Source organism: Centrocercus urophasianus, unplaced genomic scaffold, assembly GCF_019232065.1.
Source record: "Centrocercus urophasianus isolate 14NV4802_14NV808 unplaced genomic scaffold, USGS_Curo_1.0 seq_19, whole genome shotgun sequence".
NCBI lineage: Eukaryota > Metazoa > Chordata > Aves > Galliformes > Phasianidae > Centrocercus > Centrocercus urophasianus.
Window position 1 is genome coordinate 7,812,602 of NW_024884744.1, and position 27,026 is coordinate 7,839,627.

The 27,026-nt window shown below is 45.5% G+C and overlaps 1 protein-coding gene across 6 annotated transcripts; it reads left to right on the forward strand.

Moving 5' to 3' along the window:
- Positions 1-26,015, forward strand: SENP5 (SUMO specific peptidase 5). Of its 6 annotated transcripts, XM_042820414.1 has the most exons (12): positions 7,229-7,810; positions 8,371-8,519; positions 8,924-9,097; positions 11,905-13,480; positions 16,500-16,605; positions 16,758-16,905; positions 17,527-17,574; positions 19,407-19,484; positions 21,968-22,105; positions 23,623-23,706; positions 25,067-25,117; positions 25,204-26,015. In XM_042820414.1, the coding sequence occupies exons 4-12, from the start codon at positions 12,523-12,525 to the stop codon at positions 25,312-25,314; spliced, it is 1,722 nt and encodes a 573-aa protein (XP_042676348.1). In that variant the 5' UTR covers positions 7,229-7,810; positions 8,371-8,519; positions 8,924-9,097; positions 11,905-12,522; the 3' UTR covers positions 25,315-26,015. The 6 variants fall into 6 exon arrangements, with proteins under 6 accessions (XP_042676350.1, XP_042676351.1, XP_042676349.1 ...); XM_042820412.1 differs by lacking the exons at positions 7,229-7,810; positions 8,371-8,519 and adding an exon at positions 6,884-6,942; XM_042820413.1 differs by lacking the exon at positions 7,229-7,810 and having other exon boundaries at positions 7,892-8,519.
- The last annotated feature ends 1,011 nt before the right edge of the window (positions 26,016-27,026 follow it).

Sequence of the window (27,026 nt, forward strand, 5' to 3'; positions counted from 1 at the left end):
ACAGTTCAACCAATGCTCAAAGACCAGCTGAATTACAAAAGTTGGGAGTTACAATTTCTAGCAGTGGCACATAGAGAACATTATTTTTCTCCGTGCTTCCCCTGTGCAAAGGTATGCCATAATTCCTGCTGTTTCCTGCACCTCCTCAATCAGGATGCCAAGACGTCCTCAATCAGGATGCCAAGGAACTGGTATAGAAGCCTGAGGATCTGATTGCAGCTTCCCAGTGATCATGGCCTCCAGTGAAGACTTTCAGTGGTGAGTCTCAGACAGTCGCCAGAATCTGTTCACAAACTACGTGCTGGACAAAGAGCCCTGCAGTCAATCCAAAGGCTGCTCCTACAGCTTTTCTCCTCGGCGTTTCAGAGGGAAATAAAACCTCCTGTAAGTGATATTAATTGCAATCTACCTGCAAATCCCATACAGCAGATTTTGTTAGACTGCAGTGAGAACTTTCTCCAGCATATTATTGAGAACATTATGGCTGTGCACATATCTGAACTACACGATGAGCAGCCATCTCGTCTTTTGTTAAGATACTCAAGTCTTTCATTTTCTTATTTATTTGGTTTACTTATACTAATTAAGTTTTCTGGAACAGCAGATGGATAATTATTCACCTGCCAGAACTACAGTAACTTCAAAAATCTTTAGCAAGCAGATATTCAGTCCCCAGGTCACTGGGGTATTTGGATTTTGTCTTCTTATTTGTTAATCCAACTTCATTCCAATTTAACATCAACTAGCTGTGATCGGTGTTTGCCTCTTCTTAAGACAATCTTGACCAAATTAAAACATTTTAAAAGATTCTGGATTGCATTATGTGACGGGTCACAACAAAGTGTCCGAGAAATGTGAGTCACTTTTAAATAAATTACTAGTTTTAGGTAACTGCTTAGCTAAATGAACATCTTTCTGACCTGTCCAGAGATGAGCAGCGAGTGCTAAAGTTAGATCACTATCAGTGGAAGCCCCAGGAATGTTTATGGTTACCCTTTTTGAGCCCTGATCTTTGTAACATTATTCCAGGTATGGACTGGCAGTACTGCAGTGCAGAAATGTCAGAAACAACTCAAAATCCCAACTAGGTCAAATAAGAATGAGTCAAGATTTTGTCTGGAACAATACACATAGTGTTTTCTTAAGGCAAGAAAATATTTACTGTGCAGGAGAGAAATGAACCTGTGCTCTTGGAAGGGGCTTGTCTGGTTACAAGGCTCGGCTGGGCTCGGCCAGCAGCTGTGCTCAGTGTGAGGGTTAGACATCATCCTTCTGGATCCAGAGGTCTCCACCTGCAGTCTCTTATCACATTCCCCTCTGGGAGCTGTTGCATTAGGGGTCTCTTCATTGTCTTTTACGATATGTTAGTCAAGGAAAAAACTGTTCTTCACTTACTAATTTCTCTCAACTTCTTGGAGCTGCCTGGGTCCATCTAGTGAATGGAGAAATAACTACTTCTCCAGCTACAGATTCCTCTTTAAACTAGGTAGGATACCTTGCCACTGGCGGGGTATGTACTTTACAGTTCACTTCAGAAGTCTGGGCAGCAAGCTTGTACTGGATGTGTCCTTCCTACATTGCCAGTTTTGGTCAGTCCCACAACAAATTTCAGTAGGATCTCTGATGTTTCTTGATGTAAGTGTAACTCCAGAAATACTGCACAGGTTTTGTTTTGGTCAAGTTTTTGTGTTTCTATGTATGTTCAAAGATACAATGGAGTCCTTTAAAGAACGCAGTTTTCCGTTTCAATGCATTAGCAACAATCTGTGCACTTAAACTTTTAACATTTATCAGTTTGAAGTTCAAGTGTTTACAGTCATTAATAATGGGCCAGCCACAATGGATACCTTTCAAATGCCAGCAGCTGATGCTTCAAGCTAATAAGGTTGGTTACTCACCTGGGGCTCAGCCCTGCACAGGAATTTCTCATTTGACATTAGCAGTGTGTGAGAATTTACGTTTTTTTGAAGGTACTCGTTATACAGAAGGCTTTTCTGTTAAGAGATTTAGCTCCTTTGCAGCGAGATGTGGCTTTTTCTGTAACTTCTCCAGGGACTGGAAGGGATAAGAGGTTGTTCCTGAACACTTTTCCATCCCTCCATGTGGTCAGAATGCTGTCTGCCTGGATTTGAAAACAGTTGAAGGATACATATGAACTGATGTCTGTGAAGCAGGGAGGATACCAAGTACTGCTCTTCTGCTGTATCTTTTGAAATTCCCAGATCAAACCATGCCCGTCCCTGTGACACAAAGGTTCCCAAACTGGAGCAGCCCTTACTTTGGGCTGAAGTATTTCCCCTTTCACTTGTGACTCCAACTCAGAAAACAGAATAATGTCTCAATAACAAATTCGTCATCTCAAATACTTTCTGTAAGCACCAAGTCTCCTACTAAATTGCCTGCATTTTCTTTCCTTAGAGTAATTTCTGAGTAGAGATAAGTCAGCTATTTTGTTTGTCAGTACTAATTTGAAATGGCAAAGTTCATTATGTTTCAAAAGCCTCAGTTAGAACAGACTGGCTCCAGATGACATTGCGTCAATGTCTTGCTGGTACACTGGGAAAGACTGATATCCTTGCAGATTTCCATTTGAACTCCCTATTTCATCTTATTCTCTCCTAGTTGTTTAAAATTCTTTCAGGCTAAGAAAAAATGTATAAACACCATTCCCTTCCGCTGACCTGAAAATATGTAGAAATGCCTCTATAGCATTTTCCTTTCTCTTTGAAGATGATCTCAGTTTCTCCAGCCTCTCCCGATAATGAAGATTTTCACTGATGGAAAGATCCTTATTTCTTTTCTACACTGCATGTTCTTCATGGGCAATTTCAGCGCTGCAATGACTGTCGCTATATGCTGCTATACAAAGAGTTTGGCAATTACAATAACAGTCCCATTTGGGAAGGTGATTATCGAGTCTCTGCTGCAGGAGGTTTTTGCCTCTTCTTCTTTCAGCTCTTAACAAATGCAGTGACAGCTTTGTCTTGCTCCTTGTTTATTCCTTATTCCATTTCACTCTTTTGTTCCCGATGAGACAACTGCTCACAGTCCGATGTAAGTGAAAGGCAACACGGCATCAAAAGGAAGTCCCACGTTTGGCTGCTAAGCAAAAGACAGAATGTACTAGTAAGATGCTGTGCATCAGCTTCCAGATCCTGCCCTCCGTGTGTCACTGTTAGAAAGAACACAACCAACATGTTTCAGTGAAGAATATTGACAGGTGGCTGGAAGAGAGCACATTTATTCTTTCTGTAAAACAATTTGCACTGATGTAATTTCTGCATTTTAAAGGGTGGTTGGATTCCTGCCTTACCCCTCCAGCCTTGACCGTTTCTATCTCCTCCTGCCCCAGTGGCCCCTGTGCAGCTCCAGAGGAAAACTTTTTGAGTATTGCTGCTTTTTTCCCCCCTTTCTTTCTTTCTTTCTTTTTTTTTTTGTTTCCATGTAGATCAAGCATTCATTTGCTAGTGAGCTTCACAGTCAGTAGTATTGGCATACCCTGAGGGAAGGCGGAGGAGAGCAGAGAAACAGGAGTGAAAAAGAGTGACTGGAGGCAAGAAATTTCCCCAGCTGGTTCCCTTGCCTAACTAAACATGTGGAAGTGTACATGGAACCAGCTTTTAATTAGCTGGCTGAGCAGCAGCCCTGGTGAGCTGCAGAGCAGTGTAGACACCTGCCTGTTTTCTGTTTCACAAGTGGGCTTTGCCTGGTGCCATGACAACACTGCCCATGGTACCTGGAATAGCAGGTTTAAATAGAGTTTGTACACGGACACAGTGAGCTCTGGTCTGTGCAGTACAGACATACAGCAAGATACATATTCAGAAGTATTCACATCCAAAGCTAAACACTGTTAAGGGCACCTTCCTTTCACTGCAGTCCCTTTTACAGTTCAGTATGGGGCCTTTTGACTTCAATCGGCTTGCTTTCAAAACATACCTGCAGGGCATGGAAGCAGCCCTGTCTGTGTCCTGCAGAGCGAGATCTGAGAAGCACCAGGTGTGGGAACTCATTCCCTCTGTGAGCAGCAAGAAATGTTTGCATCTCAGCTGCTCCCACCTGTTTGAGGGCAGCCATCAGTGGCACAGCTGAGCTCCCAGGCTGTGGCTTGACATCCCTCAGCACAGTGCTGAGCATCTTCACTTCAGCCACTGGCAGAAGAGGCTCAGGCTATTCTGACTTGCATGCTAAGTGGACTGGGAACAGAAATCTTTTCTGCTCTGCAATCTGGAAAAGGATTTTGGAGGGAAGGACAGTGAAACCCTTATCAGTGTTACAACTCTGGAAGTATGGATATTTACAATTTAATTGAGTAAATGTGCAAGCAGGAGTGGTTTTGTACATTAAAAGTTGACCATATTTGTATAATTGGGTTGTGATCATAGAGCTGGAAAACTCACTCTGCAGTGATGGAAATAGAGATCCCCATCCCAACCCACACCTCTGCCTGAAGTTCCCTAGAATGAATTGTGCAGGACACAGAGCACTCTCTGAGATTTATGCCAGCTATGACGAGCCTGCTCTGAAAAGTGTTTGTTTTGTTTTCACTTTTTGTTTTTAAACAAGGTTACTGGAGAACCAATGCACAGTTTGCTGCATGTGTTTGTTACATGGTGAGCCCTTGAGCTAACCAGGATGCAGTGAGATGAGCAGCTGGAAATTTCACAACCTCTTCAGTGAGGTTTGCAGCTATTGAACAACAACATAGGATCACAGCTGAAGCCCTCTTGCTGTTTCAGAACTGCTTTGTAATACAGTAAGCCAGTGCAGTACATGATTGTAGTGATATAAGGCTTAATCTGTATCAAGTCTGTTGAATTGAAATTGTAAGCAGTGCTTTTGTTAACTGAAGATACAAGTCAGCACTTAAATTTTAGGATTCACCTCTGAGATACGATCTTTCTTTTATCAAGAGCTGCTGTGCACTCATCCTTGGCACACAGGACAGCTGAGCAGGGCAGCACAGGGCAGAACTGCTCTGACCACTCCAGGTTCTCTGCCTCAGCTGGGCAGGGCTGGACTGTGTTGTGCTGGGAGAATGCTTCCTCACAGAGCACTCGGGGGTATTTCTGGTGCAATATTACTTCCTTCACCCCCCTTATGTTGTCCTGTTCTCAGATCAACCTCATGAAACTTCAGCCTTGCTGAGTATGGCCCAAAGAGTAGCCAACACTCCGTTGTCCACAGCTGCATTCAGCTTAGAGTTCACTTGGTGTATCTTTTTAAAAGCTTTTTTGCTTCATTGCAATTTAAAACAATCCTTCCAATGTCTTTAGTGGCAAGTATGTGCTGAGATGTATGGATGTTTCTGCCAGTGCAGGCTTTCCATCACAACTCGAAGCTATGGAATGTGCTTTGGAGTAGTCCTTAATTTTATTTCTATTCAGACAGAGAAAAGTAGGCAGTGTCAACAAAGAAAAAAAACAATTCCTTCTTAAGCCCCACCAGTTTAATAATCTTTTGCTGAGTTTCCTGATGTGGCTGTTTGCGTTCTTTGGTGAATTCAGACCGACTGTGAGCAGCCTCCAAATAAAACATAGTCATATGAAGATTTGCCTTGGCTGTACTGGTGCTTGGCTGCACGAGACATGGAGCAGCCAACTGGTTCAGCTCAAGCTGCATGTCCTCTTCCAGCAACTGCTTCCCATCGAGCGCACCGCTGCCCGAATTAGCAGGGCTGTTGCTTCAGCTCACGATTTAGTTCTGGTGTTTGTGTCGATGATCAATGAAGTCAGGAAGCTGCATTTACAGAGTGTTCAAAAGCCCTTTTATTCTGCAAGAATCAAATCCAGGCTTCCGTTAAATGCAGTAAAGTCTCCCATCATTAAAACACTGAGGCTGCAAGTTTGGCCACAAAAATGTTACAGCCATGCAGTTGGTATTCAGTCCTTTCTGCTTGCATTGCCAAGTCTGGCTTTTACTTATTTATTAAATTTTACACGTCTCATGTCTTTCGTGCATTCCATAAAGCCTCCGTGCTTACAGGCATCTTATTCACCCGCAAATTTCAGCTTGCAGTTGTTAAGGCCCTGCTACCAGCCCTCCGGACAGAGGAAGCATAAATGTGCAATAAGGCCGATCCTCACAGGCAAAGCCAAAGGCTTGTAAAAACCCACATTTCAAAAGTCAAATCGTGATTTTTTAAGAGGATCTCATGAACTCGGGCTCCCATTTATGCGTCCCAAGTGCCCGGAGCAGACAGCAGCGACGACCGCCTGGGCCAGGCTCTGCTAAGAGCAGAGAGCGCTGCAATGGCACAGGGAGGAGCCCGCCTTCCAGTTACCGCGCTCTGCTGTCGCAGCCCGAGCCCTGCGCCACGCGCCCCATCCACTGCGTGCAGGACTCGTCCTGCTGCCCTGGGAGCGCTCGGCCCCTCTGGGCGTGCAGAACAGCTCATGGCTGCTTACGAAAGCACGTGTTTAACGAGAGCGCTGGCCTGGACGTTTCTCCAACAAACAAATGAAAGCCAGCGGCTCTGTGCGGCACTGACAGCTCTGCGTTACTGCATCGTCTTTTCTTATTTTCTTGTCACGGCGCTTCACAACGGCGCGATCACCGAGCGCTTCCCCTGGTGCCAAGCTAGAGCAAAACCATCGCGGCCGCTTCCCAACCTTTCTGCTTCGCCGCCCTGTTTTTTTATTCGGAGGAATTCCCCGCAACGAAGGGAAGCGCGATCCCCCAACCCCTCCCCCGCTCCCAAGGCTCGGCCGCAGGCACAGCCCGTTCCGTCCCTCAGCAGAGGGCGTGCAGGACGTGGCGGCAGGCCGGCCGGCGGCACACAGCCCGAGCCCCGTGCGGCCCCGCTCGGCCCGGCGCAGGCGCGCTGCCGGTTCCGCTCGCGCCCCCCGCCCCGTCGCAGTTCTGACGCGGCAGCGCCGGCGCGGCGCACCCGGGCCCAGCGTGTGGCGGCGGCGGCGGCGGAGGAGGCCGGGAGCGGCCGAGGTGAGGCGGAGGGCGGCCGTCCGGGCGCTGCCCCTCGCGTTCCGCCCGCTGCGGGCTGGGGGCGGCGGGGCGGCGGGGTTTCTCGATCGCCGCGCGTTCGTTTGTTCCGCCCCGCGGCTCTCGGCCCTCCTGCCGCCCCCGGGGCTGCGATCTCCGCTCGGCCCCGTCCCGTCCCGTCCGGCTCTCCCTGCCTGTGCTGCCGTGCGGGGAGAGCCGTGTTTGTGCCCTGAGCGGCGGGCCTCGAGCCGCTTCTGCTTGCAGGGTGTTTGGAGGCCGGGCGCAGCGCGAGGGGCGCTTCGTAAAGTCAGTCTGAGCACTGGAAGCTGAAGGGCGCTTATGTCCTCGTGCCCACGGCACTCAAGCAGCTCGGTCTTCTTAATCTCGGCTTTTTCATCACTTCCATCACTCTAACTTTTGGTAGCATTTCTCATTCGCGCTGTTTAATCTGATGCACTGATCTAGTTTTGCCTAAAGGAGGCTGTTGCCATAGGCAAGTCATTAAAAAAGTGCCAGCGATGAATTGAACAGACGTGCAGCCTGCTGGGTGAGATCGGGGCTGGTTCCTGACAGCAGGAGCAGGGAAGAGGCCCAGCCGAGAGCCTGAAGTTGCTGGTGTGTGCTGTGATAACCCGTGTCAGTGTGGACTTTGGCAGTTTCTGCAGGGCCTGGTGTTAATGTGTTGTCAGAATGTATTTCCCCGCAGTTTGTTTCACCTCGGGACAGAGCTGGGTGTTTGTTTGGTGAACGGCTCCCAGAAATGTGCTGAGTGGGTCAGAAAAGAGAGTGGAGGCAGTTCCCAGTGCTTGGGCCTTCTGCGTTACTTCTGCGTATGGCAGCTGGGTTGTTTCAGACCTCCTGACCTTATCAGGTTAGTTATGGCCATGCCGTGGTTTCGAGACAGTCACCAGCCCGACTTCCTCTTTCCCTTTCTGATTTTGGACTCTGGTGTCAGTGTGCAGGGCCCATCCCAGCCCTGTGCCCTGCCTGCTGGCTGAGGCCTGATGGGGACGGCTGGGCTCATTGCCTGTGCGCAGGAGCTGCTGCCTCCCACGGGAGTAGGTGATGTGTGTATTGCTGGTGTCCATGGAAAGCAACACACCTGAGGCTGTTTGCGTTGGTTACCTTACCGATGCTCTTCAATACAAGTGTCGTCTACGTTTTTAATAGCAACACCAAAACCTGTGCAGTCTGGGACGCTAGGAGTTAGCAAGCAGCTGTAACTGTGTCTGTCTGGAGGTGCTGACTACCCAGCTGGGCCCAGCACAGCAGTGGTGGGGTGGGAGGTAGCCGTGCTGCTGTGGAGTCCTGGCAGCACTGGGTGTGCTCAGGGAGTGGGATAGAAGGTGCCCATGTTCAGGTGCTTTGGGTATCAGAAGCCTTTGGCAGTGTATTGTCAGCGGTGTTGCCTTTTCTGTTTGTGTGTTTTAGATCTCTAAAGCTGGTAAAAATACGTGGGACTGCCAAAGGTGAAGTAGGAGTAGAACCATGGCAGGTTTAAAACTGATGAAAGAAGTGAATACATTACATTTTTTCCAATATATGATTTCACTTGAAACTGCAATCATGTATGCTTTCAGGTAAGCTCCAACTACAGGAATTGCAAGCAGAGTGCTGTCAGTTGCTCTTATGAAGTCGCATGTGTACCTGCACTGTGCTGACTGCAGGGTCAGGGGCCTTCCATTCCGATCTGTGCAGGCGCTCAGTTTTAGGCTGGTTTTATGTCATGTTGACATGTTGGTGAGTTACAAGAGCTCTTGGGATAATTCTCTGTTTTGGAAATGGAAGTGGTGAGCAGCTCCCAGAGAATCCTTTTGTCCAAAGCAAATTGGTAACCAGAGTCCACTGTTGGTACAAAGTTGAAATGTTCAGGGCTGTCTGTCCAGTGCAAAAGAGATTGTGCCTTTTAATATTGGATTGTTGGCAGGTGGCATGTCAAACACAGCTGGAATGGTGAGGACTAATGATGGTAAATTTCTTTCAGGTGTGATCTGTGGAAGGTATTCAACTGAGGCTTTTCCTAAGATCTTGCTGGCACGACTCCTGGCAGCATTCATGTGTAGAAAGTGTATGGCTCGTACAAGCCCAGTGATTCCTAGCGGTGAAAGCATCCTGACTTCTACAGTTTTCCATCTGTGCTGATGTATTAGGCTGAGAAGTGAGTTTTTCTTCAGGTCCTTAAACTTTGGCTTGCTTTGTTTCTGCATTGTTCATTTCAGTTCCTTTCCTAGCAGCACATGCTTAAGCCACACCTTTGCCTTGCTGATTTATGTAGCCAGGTAAAACCAGTAATACTCCAGTAGAACTGAGGGAAAGTAAGTTCTTCAAGCAGCATCTTCTAATGAAATATTTGCATATGGATTATCTTTTGTCACTTCAAGTAATGCAGCTATCAGAAAGGGAAACTGTTTCAGCTCCTCAGCCTGGCATTAACTGCTTTCTTGGAGGCCTTTGCTCAGAACAGATCCAGACTTAAAACTGATTGTATTTGGAAAGGGAGAAGGGAGGGCAGCAAAGGTTTGCTTGGATTAAATGGTTTTGTGAAACCTTTTTTCTTCCTTTTAAGCAGAAACTTTCACACAGAAAAACTTTTAGTGCAGAACAGTTGGTGTGCGTGCCATGGATAAACGTGAAGTAGTTTTAGTCATCCAAGTGGTAATGTCTTAATGATCTAATTTATAATGTAAAGCAGAAGAACAAGTGGGCAGAGCAGCTTTACTAATGTCTCCCCTTGCTGCAGCTTAGGCAGCTGGATTTTATGACACCTGTGTACAAATGAGCTCTTGTCAATTGCTTTTGCAATTGATTGCTTTGAAACTGTGGCTCTTCTCTTGCTCTCAATTCCAGTTTGCCTCAGGTTCTTTTTGTTGTCAGGACCTTCCTTTGCTATCCTCTATCTCTGTGTTTTTCCCACTGTGACCATTAGTGGGTATAGCTGTGGACATTCCAGCTCCTGTGCAACTTCCAGCTGTTCAGAACAGCGGCAGCTGCTCTGCCTGCTCGGTGTCTGAGGCAGGAGATGCACCATGTTGGGCTCTGCTATGAGAGAGGATAGAAACGAGGACTGGTCAGGGCTGGTCAAGGGCATGTGGGTATGAGGCCCTGTTACTGGGTGAATACATGTGTTGCTGAGAAGTGGTGACACTGACACTTGATGTGCTGTGCTCTTCCTGCAGTGCTGGAGACCAGCAGCCCGGCAGAATCCCCATGTGCACATGGCTCTGCTGAGAACACAGCAGTTTGCTGGGTTGTTTGTTTTGCTGGGTGGAAGCGTGGCTGGAAGACGCTGTCCTAGCAGCAGTGTGGTTTGGCTGCTGCTCACTGGGGCCGCTCGAGGAATGTTTTGGAGGTAGCATACATCAACAGACAGACAAGTAGAGGCTGCAGTGTAAGAGCAAGCATAAGCTGGAGATAATGCTGTAGTACGTAAATGTTAGAGGAGCAAGTATGAGCAAATTGGCTTGAAGAGATGCTGTGACCACACTTCTTATGGTAACTAAGTTGTGCCATGATCAGCAGAGGGTTACAAAAGATCCAGGCCCTGCTCAGCATTTATACTGTAAAGCTGTATGGTTTTGTGCATCTCTGGTGGTGGAAGTAGCCCAGTTCCATTCTGTGTTGGCTGGTTTGTGTGGTGGGAATACCTTACCCGAGTGCTCAGTGATGTTCTTTATCCTCTCAGTGTTTCTGTTCCCTGTCACCTCCAAAAGACGAAGTCAAAAATTGCCTCCTCTTGTTTGCACATGAGATTAGCAGTCAAAAATATAGAAGAGCTTCTCAAGTTTGACTTTAAATTCCTGGTTCTGTAGGTGCCTAGCATTTTTGTTTGCCTTTAGAGTCAGTTGATAATACTTTTTCAGCTAGATGATGCAGGCTTGTTGTTCTTGAGTTGGATGTGACCGTGAAAAACTTGTGATGTTAGTCTGTAAGTCAGTATCAGCTGGTTAGGAGAGAGGGGGACAGAGTCCATTCTGAACTTGAGACAAATACAAAGCATTCAGAAATACAGTGTGTGCTTGGTTAGGCTAGAACAATTTGCATGAACCATCCCGCCTGGCTGATGCCTTCCCCTTGTGCACTGGGTACTTCTGCCTTTGAGCTAATGACTCCATAACTGTGAGCTGTGCCACCAGGATGGATGGATATTGCCATGCAGGCTTTACACTCTTGTGCAGTCTGAGTTATATCCTAGTGCTCGCTTTGAGGTGCAGGTTTTAGAGGGAAAAGGTAGTTTAAGGTGATTAACTGGCGTTCTGCTTTGTCTTTGCTTTGTTAATGCAAAGATAAACACTGATTATAGCAGCTGATGGCTTCGCTTCATGGAGTGAGCTGTTAATGTAAATACAGAGGAACCACTTCACAGAGTAAGTAAGCTGTGTCATGCTTTATAGAGTCAGAACATCAGAATTTCTTCTGTGGCAGTACATTGCTGGTCCCTTAAGGGAAAGATTTGTGTGAGCATGTGAAGCTCCTTTGGAGTGCTGCTAACATTTATTGCCCAGGAATAAGTGTTCTCTTTGTACAGCCGTGGTGGAATCAGGTATGTGCGCTCACTTGTTGGCTAACTTGGGCTTCAGAGTCCTGTTCTGAAGAAGCCTTTAGAAGCAAGTTAGTTAACCACCCTTGCTCTGCAGCATGGGTATTGAACAAGATTTAACCTAAGGCCAGAGAGTCAGAAGTTAGGTATATGGAGTGCGGGCTGCATGGGGATTGCCTGTTTGTGGCTGTGCCTCAGGGGGAGGTAAATGAGATGAGCCTGTTTACACACCAAGCCATAGCAACTTTGCCTTTCCTCCTCCCTCCCCCTTTCTTTTTTTCTTTTGGTGTTTGAGAGCATGTCCTGGGGGATTGTGTTTGGAGGGTAGGTGGAATTTTACATATATTGCCTGGGGAATGTGTGCCTGGGTGTTCTGCTGTTACGTCACAATACAGATAACTCTGAAATCATTTCCTTTATTCTTTCAGCTGATTTGCGAGATCATGAGGAAGCAGAAATACGAAAAAACATAGAAGGGATTTGCGTTTGAAAAGAAGTCAGTTGCTGGCCCTGTCTGGAAGATGGACCGCTGGATTTGGGGAGCTTGGGAAATGCTGCTTCCAAAAGCAATTCTGCCTAGCTAAGAGGAAAAGACAGCGCTCAGCTCTGCGAGCTTAAATCTCAACAAATTGTTCAGAAGTCTGCAGTGCAGAAGGAGGGCACTTGAGCTCCAGAGCAGGTGGGCTCCTGATGTGCAGCTAAATGCAGAAACTTATCAAAAACCTACTGTTGAACCGTAGAGCTTTCCTTACAAAAATACGGAGGGCAAAAAGTTCCTGTCCCAGTCTCGAAGCTGAAAGCCCATCTGGAGAAGCAGTAAGAAAACTCAACAATGAATCCTTTCAGAGTGAAGATCCCTTGGACAAAGAATTAGAAACTGGCGCTCCTCTTAATAGCATCTCTGGCAACGGTCACCGTGTCTCATGTGGTACACAGCGTGGTGCTGCGTTACCTGTAAAGAAAGGTGGTTTTGTATATGGTGGGAAGGAGAGCAATAATGGTGTGGGCAACACAGTCCTGGTAGTTTTAAACAACTATAAAAGGAAATGCTGTTGCAAAAGGAGTGGAATGGAACTTGTGGCCCCTTGACAACTGTAAAGAGGTCCAAATTTAGCCATAATAATGTAAAAAAGAGATCTTTATTTATGATGCATAAGAAACTTTCTATGGTTAAGTTTCGGTATAGAATTATAAAATCCTCAGAACTTCGAGCAAGAGGCAAAACCTGCAAATTCAGAAAAATCAAGCCAAGGTGGGTGCAGAAAGTGACAAGGGACCATCGAGAGACGCTCCGGCGGGATTTGGAAAGTGGATTGTGTAGTTGGTTTTCCTGCTGGAAATCTGAAAGTAACTGTCTTTGGAATCAGTACAGCTTATCAGATATGAACAATAACACACCCAAGTCTTCGGGTGAGGAGAACGAAGTGCCCGCATCTGAGGGTGACCATGTGCAGGATGCGGTGCTGCGTGCTGAGCTGCTTTCCGAGGAGCCAGGAGCTGGGGGGCAGGAAGGCAGCGCTGGCACCGTCCCACCAGAACTGAGAGCTGGAGCTTCTCTGCAGGCAGAGGCTGGGCATGAGGTGGAGATCGGCGAGGCTCCGGCAGAGGATTGCAGCTCTGATGTCCTGATCTGTATGATAGCAAAAGATACTGGGGTTTCGGGTCAAGATGATGCAGAACCGTATGAGGTTATGGGTGTGGATGGAATGGTACTGTTACAATCCTCCTTGCAGGGTTCTGATGTCAATGATGATTTTGCAAATGGACCTTTATCCATGGAGCTGGCACAAAGTGAGGACAGCTCTAACCAAATGGAGGTGGAGGGCTCCTTGAACCTGGACATTTTTAGTGCAAAGCTACTCGATCACCCTTACTGTAAGAGTCCTCTTGAGGAGCCTTCACCAGAAAGCACAGAACTGAAATCAGGAACTCGGAAGGGAGGCAAAAAGAATGGTCAGAAAGCTTCCCGGGTGGCTGACGAGCAGTTGGCAGCGTGGCTTTGTGGTATATCTTTTACACATCTTAGGGCTTGCTTCCGAGAGTTCCTGAAAACTGCTGGATGTATCATGGAGTTTAATGTTGTTTTAATTCCTTTGTTAAAATGGATTCTTATTTTGAGTTGTAAGAGGTGCTGAGCGTAACGCTTAATGGAATGAGGCGTTAGAGAGGAGAGCTGTGTGAATGAAGGCCAAACTAATGCTCAGCTGGCAAGCTGTTTCAAGGGGTGGTTGAATAGTGCCTCTGATTGTAGAGAATGCAATGTTATTTGATTGGAATCTTTGTGAAAAAATGTTGGTAGACGTTTTAAAAGTCTTTTTTCACACGGTTCTTAAACCCAATGATATAAGGTTAAAATTTCCAATTTTTTAATGGTTGTAAATTATTCCTCCCAACTTGGACTAACTCAGGGTTCTGATACTTCTTTCCAGTCTCATTCACTCATCTTTTGCTCTGTCATGTACTGGAACTAAATCACGTAATTTCGTTATCACAGGTTTTAGACTCATGGAGGTTTTCTCCATGCTCATATATGAAGTAGGTTTAATGAATCTTCTTCAATCTTCTTCTACAGTGTTATTTTAAAAAGGTAGAACTACTCTTTCAGGAGTGCAGGTTTAGCAAAAAGGTTTAGGGGTTTTTTTTTTAGTCAGTGCTGAGCATGCAGTATCTGATAGCATCTAATGTGGACCATACTAAAAATAGTGATCAGTGTCTCATTTATATATACCAGCATACTACACCCATAATAAGAGTACTGAGTTGGTATGTTATGCTACCTGGTGCCAATGATAAGATGTCCAGTTCTGGTAACTGAAGTCTTCCTTTGGAGGAATTGCCCTCATGAGTTCCCATAAAGCTGAAGCTGGTGTCAGATAGTGTTAGAGGGATAGTTTGATGTGCTGTCTTTTCTGTCCTGCTTTTTAGCCTCATCTAGATTCTCTCTTGCCTCCTGGAAACTTGCAATTGAATCCCTAAAGCAAAATGTGTAGGACAAGTTGGACCTCAAAAGATGACTTAGCTTTTCATATCTGCAAGTTAATGTGGGATGTGTTTCTCTGTGACTGACTTGATGTAATCCAGCAGGAACCAGGCACTGAAATTGAGAGAAACTACTGTACCACAATGAGCAGAGCACTTCTGCAATGGAGTTTTAAAGCTTGTCCAGCAGAAAAAAAGGGATGTAGTCCTTTTCTAACAGCCAAGGACCAAGATTGGGGCAATAGTTAAAGCTTTGGAGTCTGGTAGGCCATCATGTACCTGTCCTGAACAGCTTCAGAAAAAGAAAAGCCAGTAAATGGACTCAAGTTTTTCACACTTGACAATTTTAAGGGAGCTCTTGCCCAGCTTCTCAATAAAAGTAGGCGGGACTGCTTTGTGTTTTCCACGTGGCTCAGGGCTCTTGTCTGAGGGCTGATGCCAGGTGTGCTTTACATGTACATTCACACTGAGTTCTTGCCTCCTTAGGAGCTTCGTTACCAATTTCCTGCACCCTTGAAAGATACTGCTGACCTGGCAAGAGTTTTAGGATAGATGCATGAAGGAGATGTGTCAGGATGCTCTTGAGTTTTGAATGACTGTGTAACAGCTGGCTGTGGATGCTAATGAGCAACTTTATTCACTGCTTTCTGATAGGAGCAGGGCTCTAACTCCTGTCTGTTGTGGTTGTGTGATCTTAAATCAGATCTAAGATACAAGGGATAGAAGTTGTAGGTGAGCATGTGGCAGAGTTGCCAGGAAGGACATCTCCTCAGGAAGGATGCATCCTTGCTGCAGGTCTCCCTCCATAAGCCTCCCCTCCTTCTATTGCACAGCCAGGTGTATTTCTTGCTGCATCCTCACTGCTCCTCTTGTATCTGGGTTTTGTTCTTGTTCTCCCTCCTTTCCTTCTTGTTCTTTGCTTAGTGCTCTTCTCCAGGCACTTCATCCTGTTGGATTTTTCTCATCTTGCTTTTTCCCTCCTGATCTTTGAAAGGTTCCAAACAATGTTGCTAGCTGTTAGATGCCTCATTAAGCAGAGAACTGGGTGCGTACTGCAGTGCAGTGATGCCCTCTCCCATCGCACCCAGGCCTGAGACGAGCACTGCAGTTAGGGTTAGTGCAGTGGCCCTGGGCTGTGTTCTCAGATCCAGCTTTCCTTCTGTACATAGCACACGTTTTCTGCTGCATTTGAAAATTCATCTGCAGAAAGCTGGAGAATTTGGTCTTGGTCCTGCTAAGTGTTGAAATTGTGTTTTCTATTTTCTTTCGCTCTCAGAGTACTTTTGGATGCTTGGGTGAGATTTGTGCCTCCACTATTCTAGTCTGGGCTCTGAGGAAAAAAATATGTTTACTTCCTAGTTTATTCCTCCACTGTTCACCCCTCCATTAATTTCCTGTTAATATCTTTTACTTCTACTGCTGTAGTTGTCTGGTGCTTTCCAAGACAAGGGCAAGCTGACATGGCTGTCCGTGGCCTTAAATGCCATCCCTGGGATATAGGGTAAATGAGTTAACCTTGCTGAGAGACTGGCATTCTTTCCAGTGGCAGTGGTGGCAGTGGAGGAGCTGAACAGACTGCAGACACTGCTTATCAGGGCATGTTCTGCATACCATAAGGAGAAGATATTGGCTTTTCAGTGAAAACTGTTGCATGTAAATGATAGCCTTTCATGTTGTGGTAAAATTACTTAGGATGCTAATCGAAACAGACAGTGGGCTGGATTTTCCTCATGGTGCTGATATAATTAGTTTGATGTAGATATGCATGTATGTGGTGAGAATGGGGTCTGATCTCTTCCTGTAAGGCTGAACGATCAGATTTCTGCCTCTTCATTTTTGTCCTACTCCCCACACCCCCTCTTTTATTTAATGTTGCCAATTTAGGATTAGGGGTTTTTTAGTATATGAATGCCGTGTGTGGTGCTGCGTGTTGGGTGCAGAATGACTGCTGCTCACGCTTGGAAGAAATGACTGTTTTGTTGGGCTCGTGAACTCAGAGGGTTTCTTACATGTTTGCACTTACGTTTTTCTGGTATGTTTAAAGGATTCCTAGATGAAGTTATGAAGAAATATGGCAGTTTAGTTCCACTCTGTGAAAAAGATGTCATGGGAAGATTAAAAGAAGTCTTTAATGAAGATTTCTCCCATAGGTGTGTAGCAGTATCACGTTGTGGACTTTCTAAAGGACACATTGCTCGCATTGCTACCGTGTGCTCCATCTTAACACCTAAAGCATTAGAACTTCTTGTGGTGTGACCTTGACATCAACTGACTTTTTTCTGCTTCTTCGATCTTGTTTTAGAAAACCTTTTATCACCAGGGAAATCATGAAGTATCGGGAAAAACATCCAAAAACCTCCACTTGCAATTTCCGAGTCTTCTATAATAAGCACATGCTAGATATGGACGATTTAGCTACACTGGAGGGCCAGAACTGGCTGAATGACCAGGTCAGAGATGCTTGGTGTGTGTGTGGTTCCTTCCCGTTTTTAGCTCTCTTTATGTCAGAGTATCTAACAGCTGCTCACTTCCTGCTGCATTATAGATAGCCTGCCTGTAGTTGAGATGTACGTACGTTGAGTGGCTTTTACAAAGGCAGGTGGAACAGTAGTGGAAGAAAGGAGGAGTCCCGACTGAGCTGCTTCCTTTGGAAGAAGTGGTGTTTTACTGTTTTGAGAAAATAGCAGCTACCCGTAAATGTTTGAGTGTCTCCTCACGAGCTCAGTGCCAGAAAAGCAGAATACAAGAGCAGCAGAGTGAAGCAGCAGGCCTTGGCCCCCAGCCAGGATCCAGGAAGGCTGCAGAGCCGAGGGCATGCACTGGTACACTTAAATTGAATTAAACTGCATTTCAGATTGGAGCAGGCTTCAAGCAGCCAGTTACACAGCCTCTCTCAGGGCAGGTTGCTATTAGTTCCAGAGTGCTTGTCCTTCAGACTACAGCAAAATGTTTCTGTAATTGCTCACCTCCTTGTTGCTGCTGTGTGAAAGGTCTTGGTTTTTGGGGAAGTTGTGGATTTGAGCCTTATAAAATTATTCTGTACTTATTAAAATATTTGCTAACTTTTGCAGATAATTAACATGTATGGTGAACTCATCATGGATGCAGTCCCTGAAAAGGTGGGAGTCTCTGTTTTCATATGAGTGTACATAATGAGGGATTGAGGCAGAGGGGTGTAGCACTGAATATTTCAGATTCAGCTGTAAGGTTTTGCTCAGTGATGTTCTGCGTGGTTCGATTACAATTTATTGCTGTCTGTTGCTCAAATTTTCCTCCTTTCCTGCACTGAAATATGGTCCTCGGTCCTGTTATTTGTTTCAAGAATCTGTTGCATTAGCTCTGCAGGTGGTTTCCATACTAGCCTGATTTACTGACCTACCTGTGGAAGTTGGCTGCCCTATTTTCTCCCATCCCACAGTCCCTTCTCTCCCAGAGCTTTCTGTCCCCATCCTGTCTGCTTCTGAAGTGCTTCATCCATGCCCTTGCTCACCAGTCCAGTATTTTAGCTGAAGTTTCCACTGGAGGCGGATTCCTGCTGAGATGGCAGACCATGAATGGCAGCATCTGAACCACGCTCACGTGCTGCTTGTGCTCATTCACCCTGCAGCTGCTCAGAGAGCTTCAGCTCTGTGCCTGCTGAGTGGGAATGGACGCAGCAGTGACTGCAGCACTCTGCTTTGTGCATCCTCAGCACAGTGTTTGCCTCTTTCATTGCGGCGTGGCACTTATAAAACTGAAAAAAAATCAAGAAAACAACCCGTGACAAAATTTATAGCAGTGGCAATTATGAAAAGCCATCTGTTTACTGTAGAGCTGAACAATTTCAGGTGAGACCACAAAGGAAGAACCAAACAAAGCCATTTTTAGATGAGCTCTGCAGAACCTCACTCTTAAAATCTTCACGCTCAGAAGAAAGAGCGCTGTTGCTTTGATTGGTGATGATGGTGATTCTTCATTAGTATTCTCTGTACTTCCTGAGCATGTGCTAGGGTTGTGGTGTTGGAGATTGTATCTGTTTGCTTGTGTCTGCTTTTTCTTCATAGTGCATAATTGAAATCCTCATGGGAGACTTTGTGCTGGTACCTCAGAATGTGGTTTTGAAGTCTGCTGGCATAGCTAATGGCTGTTAGCCTGTGTTTTCAGATGCTGAATTTTCTAACTTTAAGTAATAACTCGAGCCATCTACCACCTCTACACTAGCAGAATTATTAAAAACAGATGTTGCAGGTTTGCACTGGTATTATTCTGTTCCTGTAATTGCAAGAAGCTAAGCACAAGGGATAATAGTGTTAACCTGGAGCTAAATAATTGTTTTTAACATAAGTCTGCATTTTTTCCCCCATAAATGCAGGTTTTCAGTTACTCAGAAAACAGATGTGGTATAACTTAGAAATGCTTTTAAATAACAGAATATTGTTTGTGTCTGAAGTCCGGAGCTGGTCATAGTAGTTGAATACAAATGACTCTTGTTGGATTGCATCTTGTAACTGTTTTGATGAAATTTATTTTGATTCATTTTTTGTGTCTCTGAGCTTCCATCAGCCAGAAGCCAAAGTTACTCCCTCTTGCCCCATCCCTGCTTTGCTAATCCTATGATCTCTTCCTTAATCCCTTTAAAGAATAGCAAAAACCATATCCTGGTGTTTTTCTCCCGGACCCATCCCCTCCAAAAATCTAAACATGATATGCCTGGAGATACCAGAGAGTCACTACAAATGCAGCATTGACTCGCACCATGTATTATGTGGAAAAAGGGCTTGCTTTTTGTTGTTTGCTGAAGAACAGCAATAGTTTAGGCTTGGCAAAGTCTCTGTCCCTTCTGGGGTTCTGTTACAAAAACCTGCATTAAATAATGCCTTGTTATGAGTTGTTCTGTATAAATTATCCTGGAGGCAGAGGAATGACTGTGCATGAGGATTTTGGTGCTCACTTCTCTCTCTCTCTCTTTTAGGTTCATTTCTTCAACAGTTTTTTTCATAGACAGCTTGTAACCAAAGGATATAACGGGGTAAAGCGGTGGACTAAAAAGGTACTTTTAATCTGTGTTTCCATGCTGTGGTTCTTTGGGGCTGAGTCGAGTCACTAACTTGAAACTGGCTGCAGCGGTTTATCTGCAGAGGGCAGGTTTGCAAAGGAGCTGTACAAAGTGAGCTGTGGTTAGCAAGAGCAGTAGGGTGATGTTATTCAGGTTACCTCGCTTATGTTGCAAAAATGTGCTTTGAGTGGCTTTGCCAGTGGCGGTAGGTTATCTCTGGGTGTGTTCGTGCAAGCTCTTCATTTAGCTGCAAGAAACTTCTCTTACTGCTCATGGCTGTGCCAGGTACACTAATCTGTGGGAGAGCAGACTTAATGCTGCTGCTTCCCTTTATCTCAAACTGGGATTGTTTGATGAAATCAAACTGCTGCTCCCGAGGAACACGGGCCAGTGCTAGAGCAGAAATTAAGAGTCCAGCAGTTAATAAGCTACACTGTTGTTTTCATGACAAGGACAGAATTCACCTTGCTTTCCAGAACCCGCGTTGCATCGTGGGCTGTGATATTTCCTGGGGTAGCAAGTGCAAAGAACAGCGTTCTGTTTCCAGTGAACATTTGTCCTTTCTAATGTGGTAGATGAGGCAAGACTAATCAAGGGCCACGCTTGGATGTATGATCGTTCTGCAGGAGCTCTTAAATAGCACACATCTGTGAAATGCAAGAGATGAGCTCATTATCCGAATATAAAATCTATTCATATAATTTATTAAAATCTCTTTAAAGAGACCCAGAATATCGGTGCTTGATATTACAGGATTTTAAAAAAGTTTTCTCTGGCAGTCCAAGTTTTGCAAAAACTCAGAAAGTAGGTTCTGAAAGTGCAACCTGTGTTCATGTTGCAGCTGAGGAGGAAACAGATTTTCACTTTGATTTCTGAAGAATTCTAAAGCGAGGACAAGAGCTAAAGAGTTTCCATTTGGAGGATTCATGTAGACTGCTTCATTCTGCAATAGGCAATTAAGGGCAGCTCATTTCTATTTTTTAAGCACACCGTAGCATTGTGCTCAGTGTTATAAATGTGCTGTTCAGAGCCCACATGGCTGAAGCCCAGAGGGTTTGCTGCTCAGCCCTGTCCTGCTCTTGTCAGCTCCAGGGCTCTGCGCTGTCCTACTGCCATGAATCCAGATCCCCACCATCTTTGCTGTACATCATCTCTTAATTACAGACTCTTCCAGCTTGTGGCTGCCTTTTCCTACTCTTCTTCAGGTCTGCACACCTGTAGCAATCCCACATGAGGGCCCTTGGGTTCGCCAGGCTCTGCTGCTGCTGCTGTGCATCGCAGGAGGGGCAGTTCATTTATCTTACTCCTGCTCTCCTTTGCGGGCTGGCCTTGCTGCTGGCTGACATCTCCTTGCTTCTCTGTGAGAATGATGGATCGCTGCGTGCCGAGTGTGCTTAATCCACTTGGGTAGCAGTTTTTGCAGGAGGGGGAGGGATTGGAGATGCTCGTGACAGTCAAAATGGTGTTGTGAGCAAGGCGAGGCTGATAGCTGCTGTGAGTGCTCAGACCTTTCTGTGCCTTCAGCTTCCTGCTGATATTCAAAAAACACTTTTCCTTCCGACAAACGACCTGCCTTGTACCAGCAGTGCAGCAATTATGGACTGTTCAAATTGCACAGTACTTTTTTTTTTTTTTAAAGAAAAAAGCAGTATAGAAATCTTCCCACAGGATGAGTTCATTTTGTTCAGCATTCTCTTTCTTCTCATTTTCTGGACTGTACCACCAAAACCCCAGCAATTAGACAGTCCTTTGGAGAGGAGTGAAGATCACGAAAGGCCTGGCTTGACTCTTCCCAAAGCGTAAGGCTCATCTGCCACACAGGCTGCCGGCCTGTTGCATCTCATCAACTTCTTCTGTACTTGGAGACTTTCTCCCTTGTCTGCCTGCCTCTGTGGCCACAGTGCATCTGCTGCAGCACAAAGCTCAAGGAAGGAAGCGTGCATCTGCATTGCATTCCCCCTTCCCTGCTGGCTGGAGCACCGTGCAGCCCGGCTGCCTTCCATCTTACAGCAGGGGGAGTTGGGCTCCACTGCCTGCTGGCTCTGGAGGCTTTGCCATGGCTGCTCCGTGCATCACCTGCCTGTGACGTGGCTCGGGTGGAAGTTAGCAGTGGTCATACTGCAGGAGTAGCACTCCTGAAGAATCATAGTTAACTCACATTGAGTCTCAGTTCCCATCGTTATGCAGGAGACCCCTTGGGTGCGGGTGCTGAAGCACAGTGTGGGCAGGCTTTTGCCACAGAGGCTGTGGTGACTAGCTGTGGTGCTGCGTGATGCTCCTTAGCTGCTGTCAGTGCTGTAGATGTACTTTTGTGCCTGCTTGTAAGCTGCGTGTGAGAGGCATGTAAGGAATGTGTTGGAAGAGTGGGGGTGTAAAAGACCACTTCAATGAGGGGTTTTTGGAGGGGGCACTGGTTTAGTCTTATGGTTTTCTGTGTATTGTTCCTCTAATCCTCTAATGACTATTGTTCTTGCCAGGTGGACTTGTTCAGAAAGACTCTCTTGTTGATCCCTATTCACCTGGAAGTCCACTGGTCCCTCATTACTGTGAACATCCCCAACCGAATCATTTCGTTTTATGATTCCCAAGGCATTCATTTTAAGTTTTGTGTAGAGGTAAGAGTGACAAGCTTTGAACTGGTTCTTTAAAGAAATAACCCCTCGTCCTGTTTGTCCTTAAGCTTTAAAAAGCAGCATGTCTGCTGTTGACCTGGAGGGTCCCGGGGTGAACCCACACCAGGAAGCCGAGGTCAGATTGCACGTTCCCTAAATAGTCTGGGTGTGCCTCGGCACACCTCTTCTTGCTCTGCCTTGTCACTTTCACAAAGAGCAGGGGCTCAGAGCCACAGCTGTAGGTAAGAAGATAGTCTGAGAGTGAGAGCAGGTCTTTAAACTGCTACAGGACGTGGCTTCAGGAGCTGACAAATTGCAGTGCTTTGTGGGGAGGTTGCCAAGGTGAGAGAACAGGGCTGAAGGTGCTGTAGTGCTGCCCAGTGGGGTTTATTTGTTACTCTGCTATTAGTAGCACGTTGCTTTTTTCCTCTGCACAAGTATGGAGTGAGCCCCTCCGATTGTAAACCAGCTGCCTTCTGAAATTGTTACCTGAACACTGGAGTGAAAATATCAGTCCTTCTTGTGAAGAACAGCCAGGAAGTTTTTGTTGGGACTAGCAAATTGCAGTGACCTCTTACAAAAGCTAATTTTGTCAACTTAATTGCTTGTTTGATGTAGCAGTCCTCTACTTTAAACTGTGCGTAGCTGTTGGCTTACAGCAGAGCAGTAATTACTGTACCCAGGAGGGTTCCCAGCCAGCACTTCTGAATGAAGATAGTGGCTTCCTTCTGGCGTTTGCTGAAGGTGAAGCCAGTGTTTGTTCTGGGAGCAAGAGACCTCGTGCTCTCTGGCTTTTGAACCTGCTGCATAAACTAGGGGTCCCTCTGCAGCCCCACAGTCTCTCCTGCAGCTTGCAATGCCTCTTAATTGTCTCATGAACGTAAGGTATTTCTGGTTTTGCCCTTTCTTGGGGGGTAGGAGGCCAATGCTCAAAAATCTCCTGTGGTCTACCCATTAAGTTGTATGTTAGTGTGCTGAAGTGTGTTTAAATTGTGCTATAAACCACCAGCCTGTTTACAGAGAAGTAGGATTTACTTAACCCAAGACCAGAGGCTCATTTATCTTGCTTCCTTCTCTTGTGTTGGGTTATTTTTTCCTGTATGTCACTAAAATGCTCCCTCGAGTTTTGTTGATTAGCTGCAGTACTCAGTGTTTTTCATTGGAATTCAGGCAGGAAAAGGCTATCATCCTGAATGCCACCGTGTCAGCTGAGTGAGAGCCCAGGTGCTGGAGCTGTGCGGTGTGTCATATGGCTGAGAGCACTGTGACATTGTGTACAAGGGCCGCAGTATGCAGGGGGGCTGAGGAGCTTTAGAGGCTCTCTTGATAGACCAAAAGGAGCCCAGGTGGTGTGGAAGGATTTGGTCTCTACCTGTAGATCTGAGCTCAGCTCCTAATACTTAATGCTTACCTGAAACTTGTCCTCGTCAAAGAGATGTCAGCAAAGATGGCAATGGCTCTCTCCTGTTCCTTTGCTGGTGAATAATACTGTTTTTGTTTTCTCATCTTTCCTTTTAAAGAACATTCGAAAGTATTTGCTGACTGAAGCAAAAGAGAAGAATCGCCCCGAGTTCCTTCAGGGTTGGCAAACTGCTGTGACAAAGGTAAATGGCAGCCTCCTGCGTCCTGCAGGATGACTTTCTGGCAGATTTTAGGAGATTGCTTCTAAACCTGTATATTTTTTCTAAGCAGTGAACTGTTTCATGCTGACTATGAGGAAAGCAGTAGGAGCTACAGGTGGTTACACGTGGGAATTAAAGCTCTGTCATTCACCCACCCCCCTCCAGGTCTTTAATACTTTCTGCATGTAACTTGGTGACCTGAGCCTGATCTCTGGTCAGTTAAATATCCAAGCAGCAAAAGCTGTATCTGATGCCCAAGTTGGCACAAGCTCATGGACAGGGTGAGCTGGGGACTCTGCTTTCTAACTTCTTCCAAAAGGACTCTTCAGAACTGTGCTGGGAGGAGACAGATGAGTGCTGCTGCTGCTGCCTGCATTTTGTATTTGGGATGGATAGGCAGCTTGAGTCTCTGGGGCTGTTTGCAGCACATTACATTTGATCACAAGTAAACAAAGTCTGGCAGCAATAAAAGGCAATAACTTGTCTGTAGTGTAAATGAAGGAATAGGAGACTTGTGTAGCCATCCCAAAATGGCTCCAAAGATTAAAAAAACAAACAAACAAAAAAAAAAAAACCAAACCAAAACCGAAAACCAGGTCATTGCACTCCAGGCACTCCCAGCAACTCCCTCATTGCACAGGATTATTTTTAGATGACACTACAATGGTAGAATGATTCCCTTCCATGCTTATGCACACTGTGCAGTCAGAGTTCATCTCCCTATATTGTGTTAGGTAGGGGATTTGGGAGATGAGAAATAATAATTTTCAAATGCAACAGATGCAGTGTATCAAAGTATGGAGAAGTAAGTAAGGTTGAAAGTCACCATTTGAGGATGCTTGGTCAGTGCTGCTGCCTGACCACTTGTCACTTTTCGTGTTCCTTCAGAATCTGTGGTGTGGCTGGAAGAAAAAAGCCACTGCTTGTTGCATAGGTGCTGAGAATAATCTTCCTCTAGACCTGAGTGCTTATACAGCTTGGTGCTGTGTAAAGCTGATAGTGCTGCACAAACATTTATTTTAACTAATTGAGGAGCTGTTCTGCTTAGGTCACTAAAAGAAAATAAACTTGAAAGAAAGATTTGTAATTTGTTTTCAGGCCAATAGTATATATTTTTCTGAATGCAAGGTGCTGTTCTAGCTAGGTGTTGAGAGTCACCTTGTGAAAGTTGGGATGGGAATATGTAATTGCAACTGCAGTTTCTGGTGCTGCAGAACAGTTGTGTCTGGGAACAGGATACCTAATAGTTGTGCAGAATCTGCTTTAGATTTGAAGTAGGACTTACAGAAAGAAAGAATGGGTAAAGTTGTAATGTGTCTCTTCTTGTTTGTTTTCCTTCTAGTGCATTCCACAACAGAAAAATGACAGTGACTGTGGGGTTTTTGTGCTCCAGGTAAGAGCTTTTTACGAGCAATCAGTGGCTTATATTGTCTGTGTTGTAAATGTCCTGTTTCAATGGAGCCTTTTCCTTTTCTTCAGTACTGCAAGTGCCTCGCCTTAGACCAGCCTTTTCAGTTCTCCCAGGAAGATATGCCCCGAGTGAGAAAAAGGATTTACAAGGAGCTGTGTGAACGCCAGCTAATAGACTAATAAAATGCAGCCAACCTAATTTCTCTGGCATTTCTGACAAGTTGCAGCTGGTGTTTGTTTACTTGAATTTCTGAAAACTTCCCGTGAATTTTGAGCAATTCTCAGCTGAGTGGTGTGGCCACTGTTGTTACCTCAATTTTCTGACAAGCTCTGTAACTGGCAGAATATAACAGAGTTGCCGTAAAATATTCCTAATGTCAGTTTGGTTCTCTTTTGTTCTTTCCTGTATTTAATATTTATTATTTCAGCATGCATATAGGCAAAGCATGCAACTAAAATCATAAAGCTGTAGATTTGGTGCACCTTTGAGATGTAGCTAGAAATGACAAATACAGGTGAATTTGTCTGGAAACAAAAAGATGCATGATATGTTTTCTAATGCAATAATGCTTTGAATGTATCAAAAACCCCCACACACAACTCAATGCCATAAAGAGAACAGCTAGAACCTGTTTGATTATTCTGTTGTCCCTGGTGTGGCTGAATAGTACAGAATTGCTACTTGTTAGGGTGGCTAAATTCACCCACAGAGTTCATTTGTGGAGCCCCCTTTTTGCAATAGCTGAAGTTGCTACTCAAGTTTGTTCTGCTAACACTTACCTGGCTGTCGTTGGTCAGCCTGTCCCTTAGATAAAAAGCAGCCTTTGCACAGAAAGGAGGTTTCACCATTTGTCTGTGTAATAAAAAGCTGGAAGATGTGAGATTGACTGCAGATTGATGGCGCGTTCCTCTGCTCTGCAGAAGTCTCCATGGTGTGCGTATTAAGGAGGAGAATTGTAAACCTGGCTCTGAAGAGTCACGGTTCAGATACTAAGATAAAATCCTTGGCTGTAACTGTTTAAATCGTTTTTCCACAATATGAAATGAAATGAAATGTACCATTTCTGCATCTCTCCCTTCAGCTCTGTCTTTAAATGAATTCCCTTCTAGCTTGTTGTCTTTAACCTCCCATTGGCTTTTGCCTTCATTCAAATATAAATTAACTTGTTTCTGCTGCATCTGCTATTTGATTGTCTCCAAGCATCCCTAGTTTTGTTTACATTCAGCAGCACTGATGGGACTGGTTGGGAATAACAGCACTTGTGGTGGGTGCTGTACAAACACACAAAAAAATCATGGTTCTGCTCCAGAGGGGCAGGAGGCTGTAAATCCAGCACTAAACTTTGCAGTATTGTACTGAGCAGGGATAAATGAGAGTGGTAGATCTTGAGACTTCAGTTTTTCTGCCTTGATCTCTAAACTGTGATGTGTTTTTTGATCAAGGAAACCAGTTCTGTTTGAAGAGACTGTTGTATGGGACTGCTACAGCAGCAGAAGTCTTTGCTGTATTTTTCTGCCAGTTAGGAGAGTGAGCCCAGAGGAAAACAGTTCTCAGTACTACACATCATCTGTTGCACAGCTTTGCTTTGACTCTGTGTCTGTCCATGGCTCTGACTTGTGACAGAAGAAAACCACTCTGACTTTGCTGTCTTGCAAATTAACTCAGGCTTGAGTCGAGCCAGGTGTAAATCCCTCCTGGATTATCAGAGGGAGCTGGGGGAAAAGAGGGAGTGCCAAGTGCAGTCAGGCTAGGAGATGGAAGCGTGCGCATGCTGAGCTGTGCTAAAGGAGGAGGTTCTGCACTAGCCTGGTGTGTTCCCACTTCGCCTTGTTGGCAGCTGGCAAGGGCTGGCTTAATTAAGCAAGATAAGGAGGGCCTGAAGCACTTGGCT

Excerpts from the sequence above, each read along its gene's own strand:
- SENP5 (XM_042820416.1), top strand. The coding sequence starts at position 12,523 with ATGCTGTTGCAAAAGGAGTGGAATGGAACTTGTGGCCCCTTGACAACT. Across the intron at positions 19,485-21,967 it reads TAAAGCGGTGGACTAAAAAG|GTGGACTTGTTCAGAAAGAC; the intron begins GTACTTTTAATC and ends TGTTCTTGCCAG. Across the intron at positions 23,707-25,066 it reads GGCAAACTGCTGTGACAAAG|TGCATTCCACAACAGAAAAA; the intron begins GTAAATGGCAGC and ends TTTTCCTTCTAG.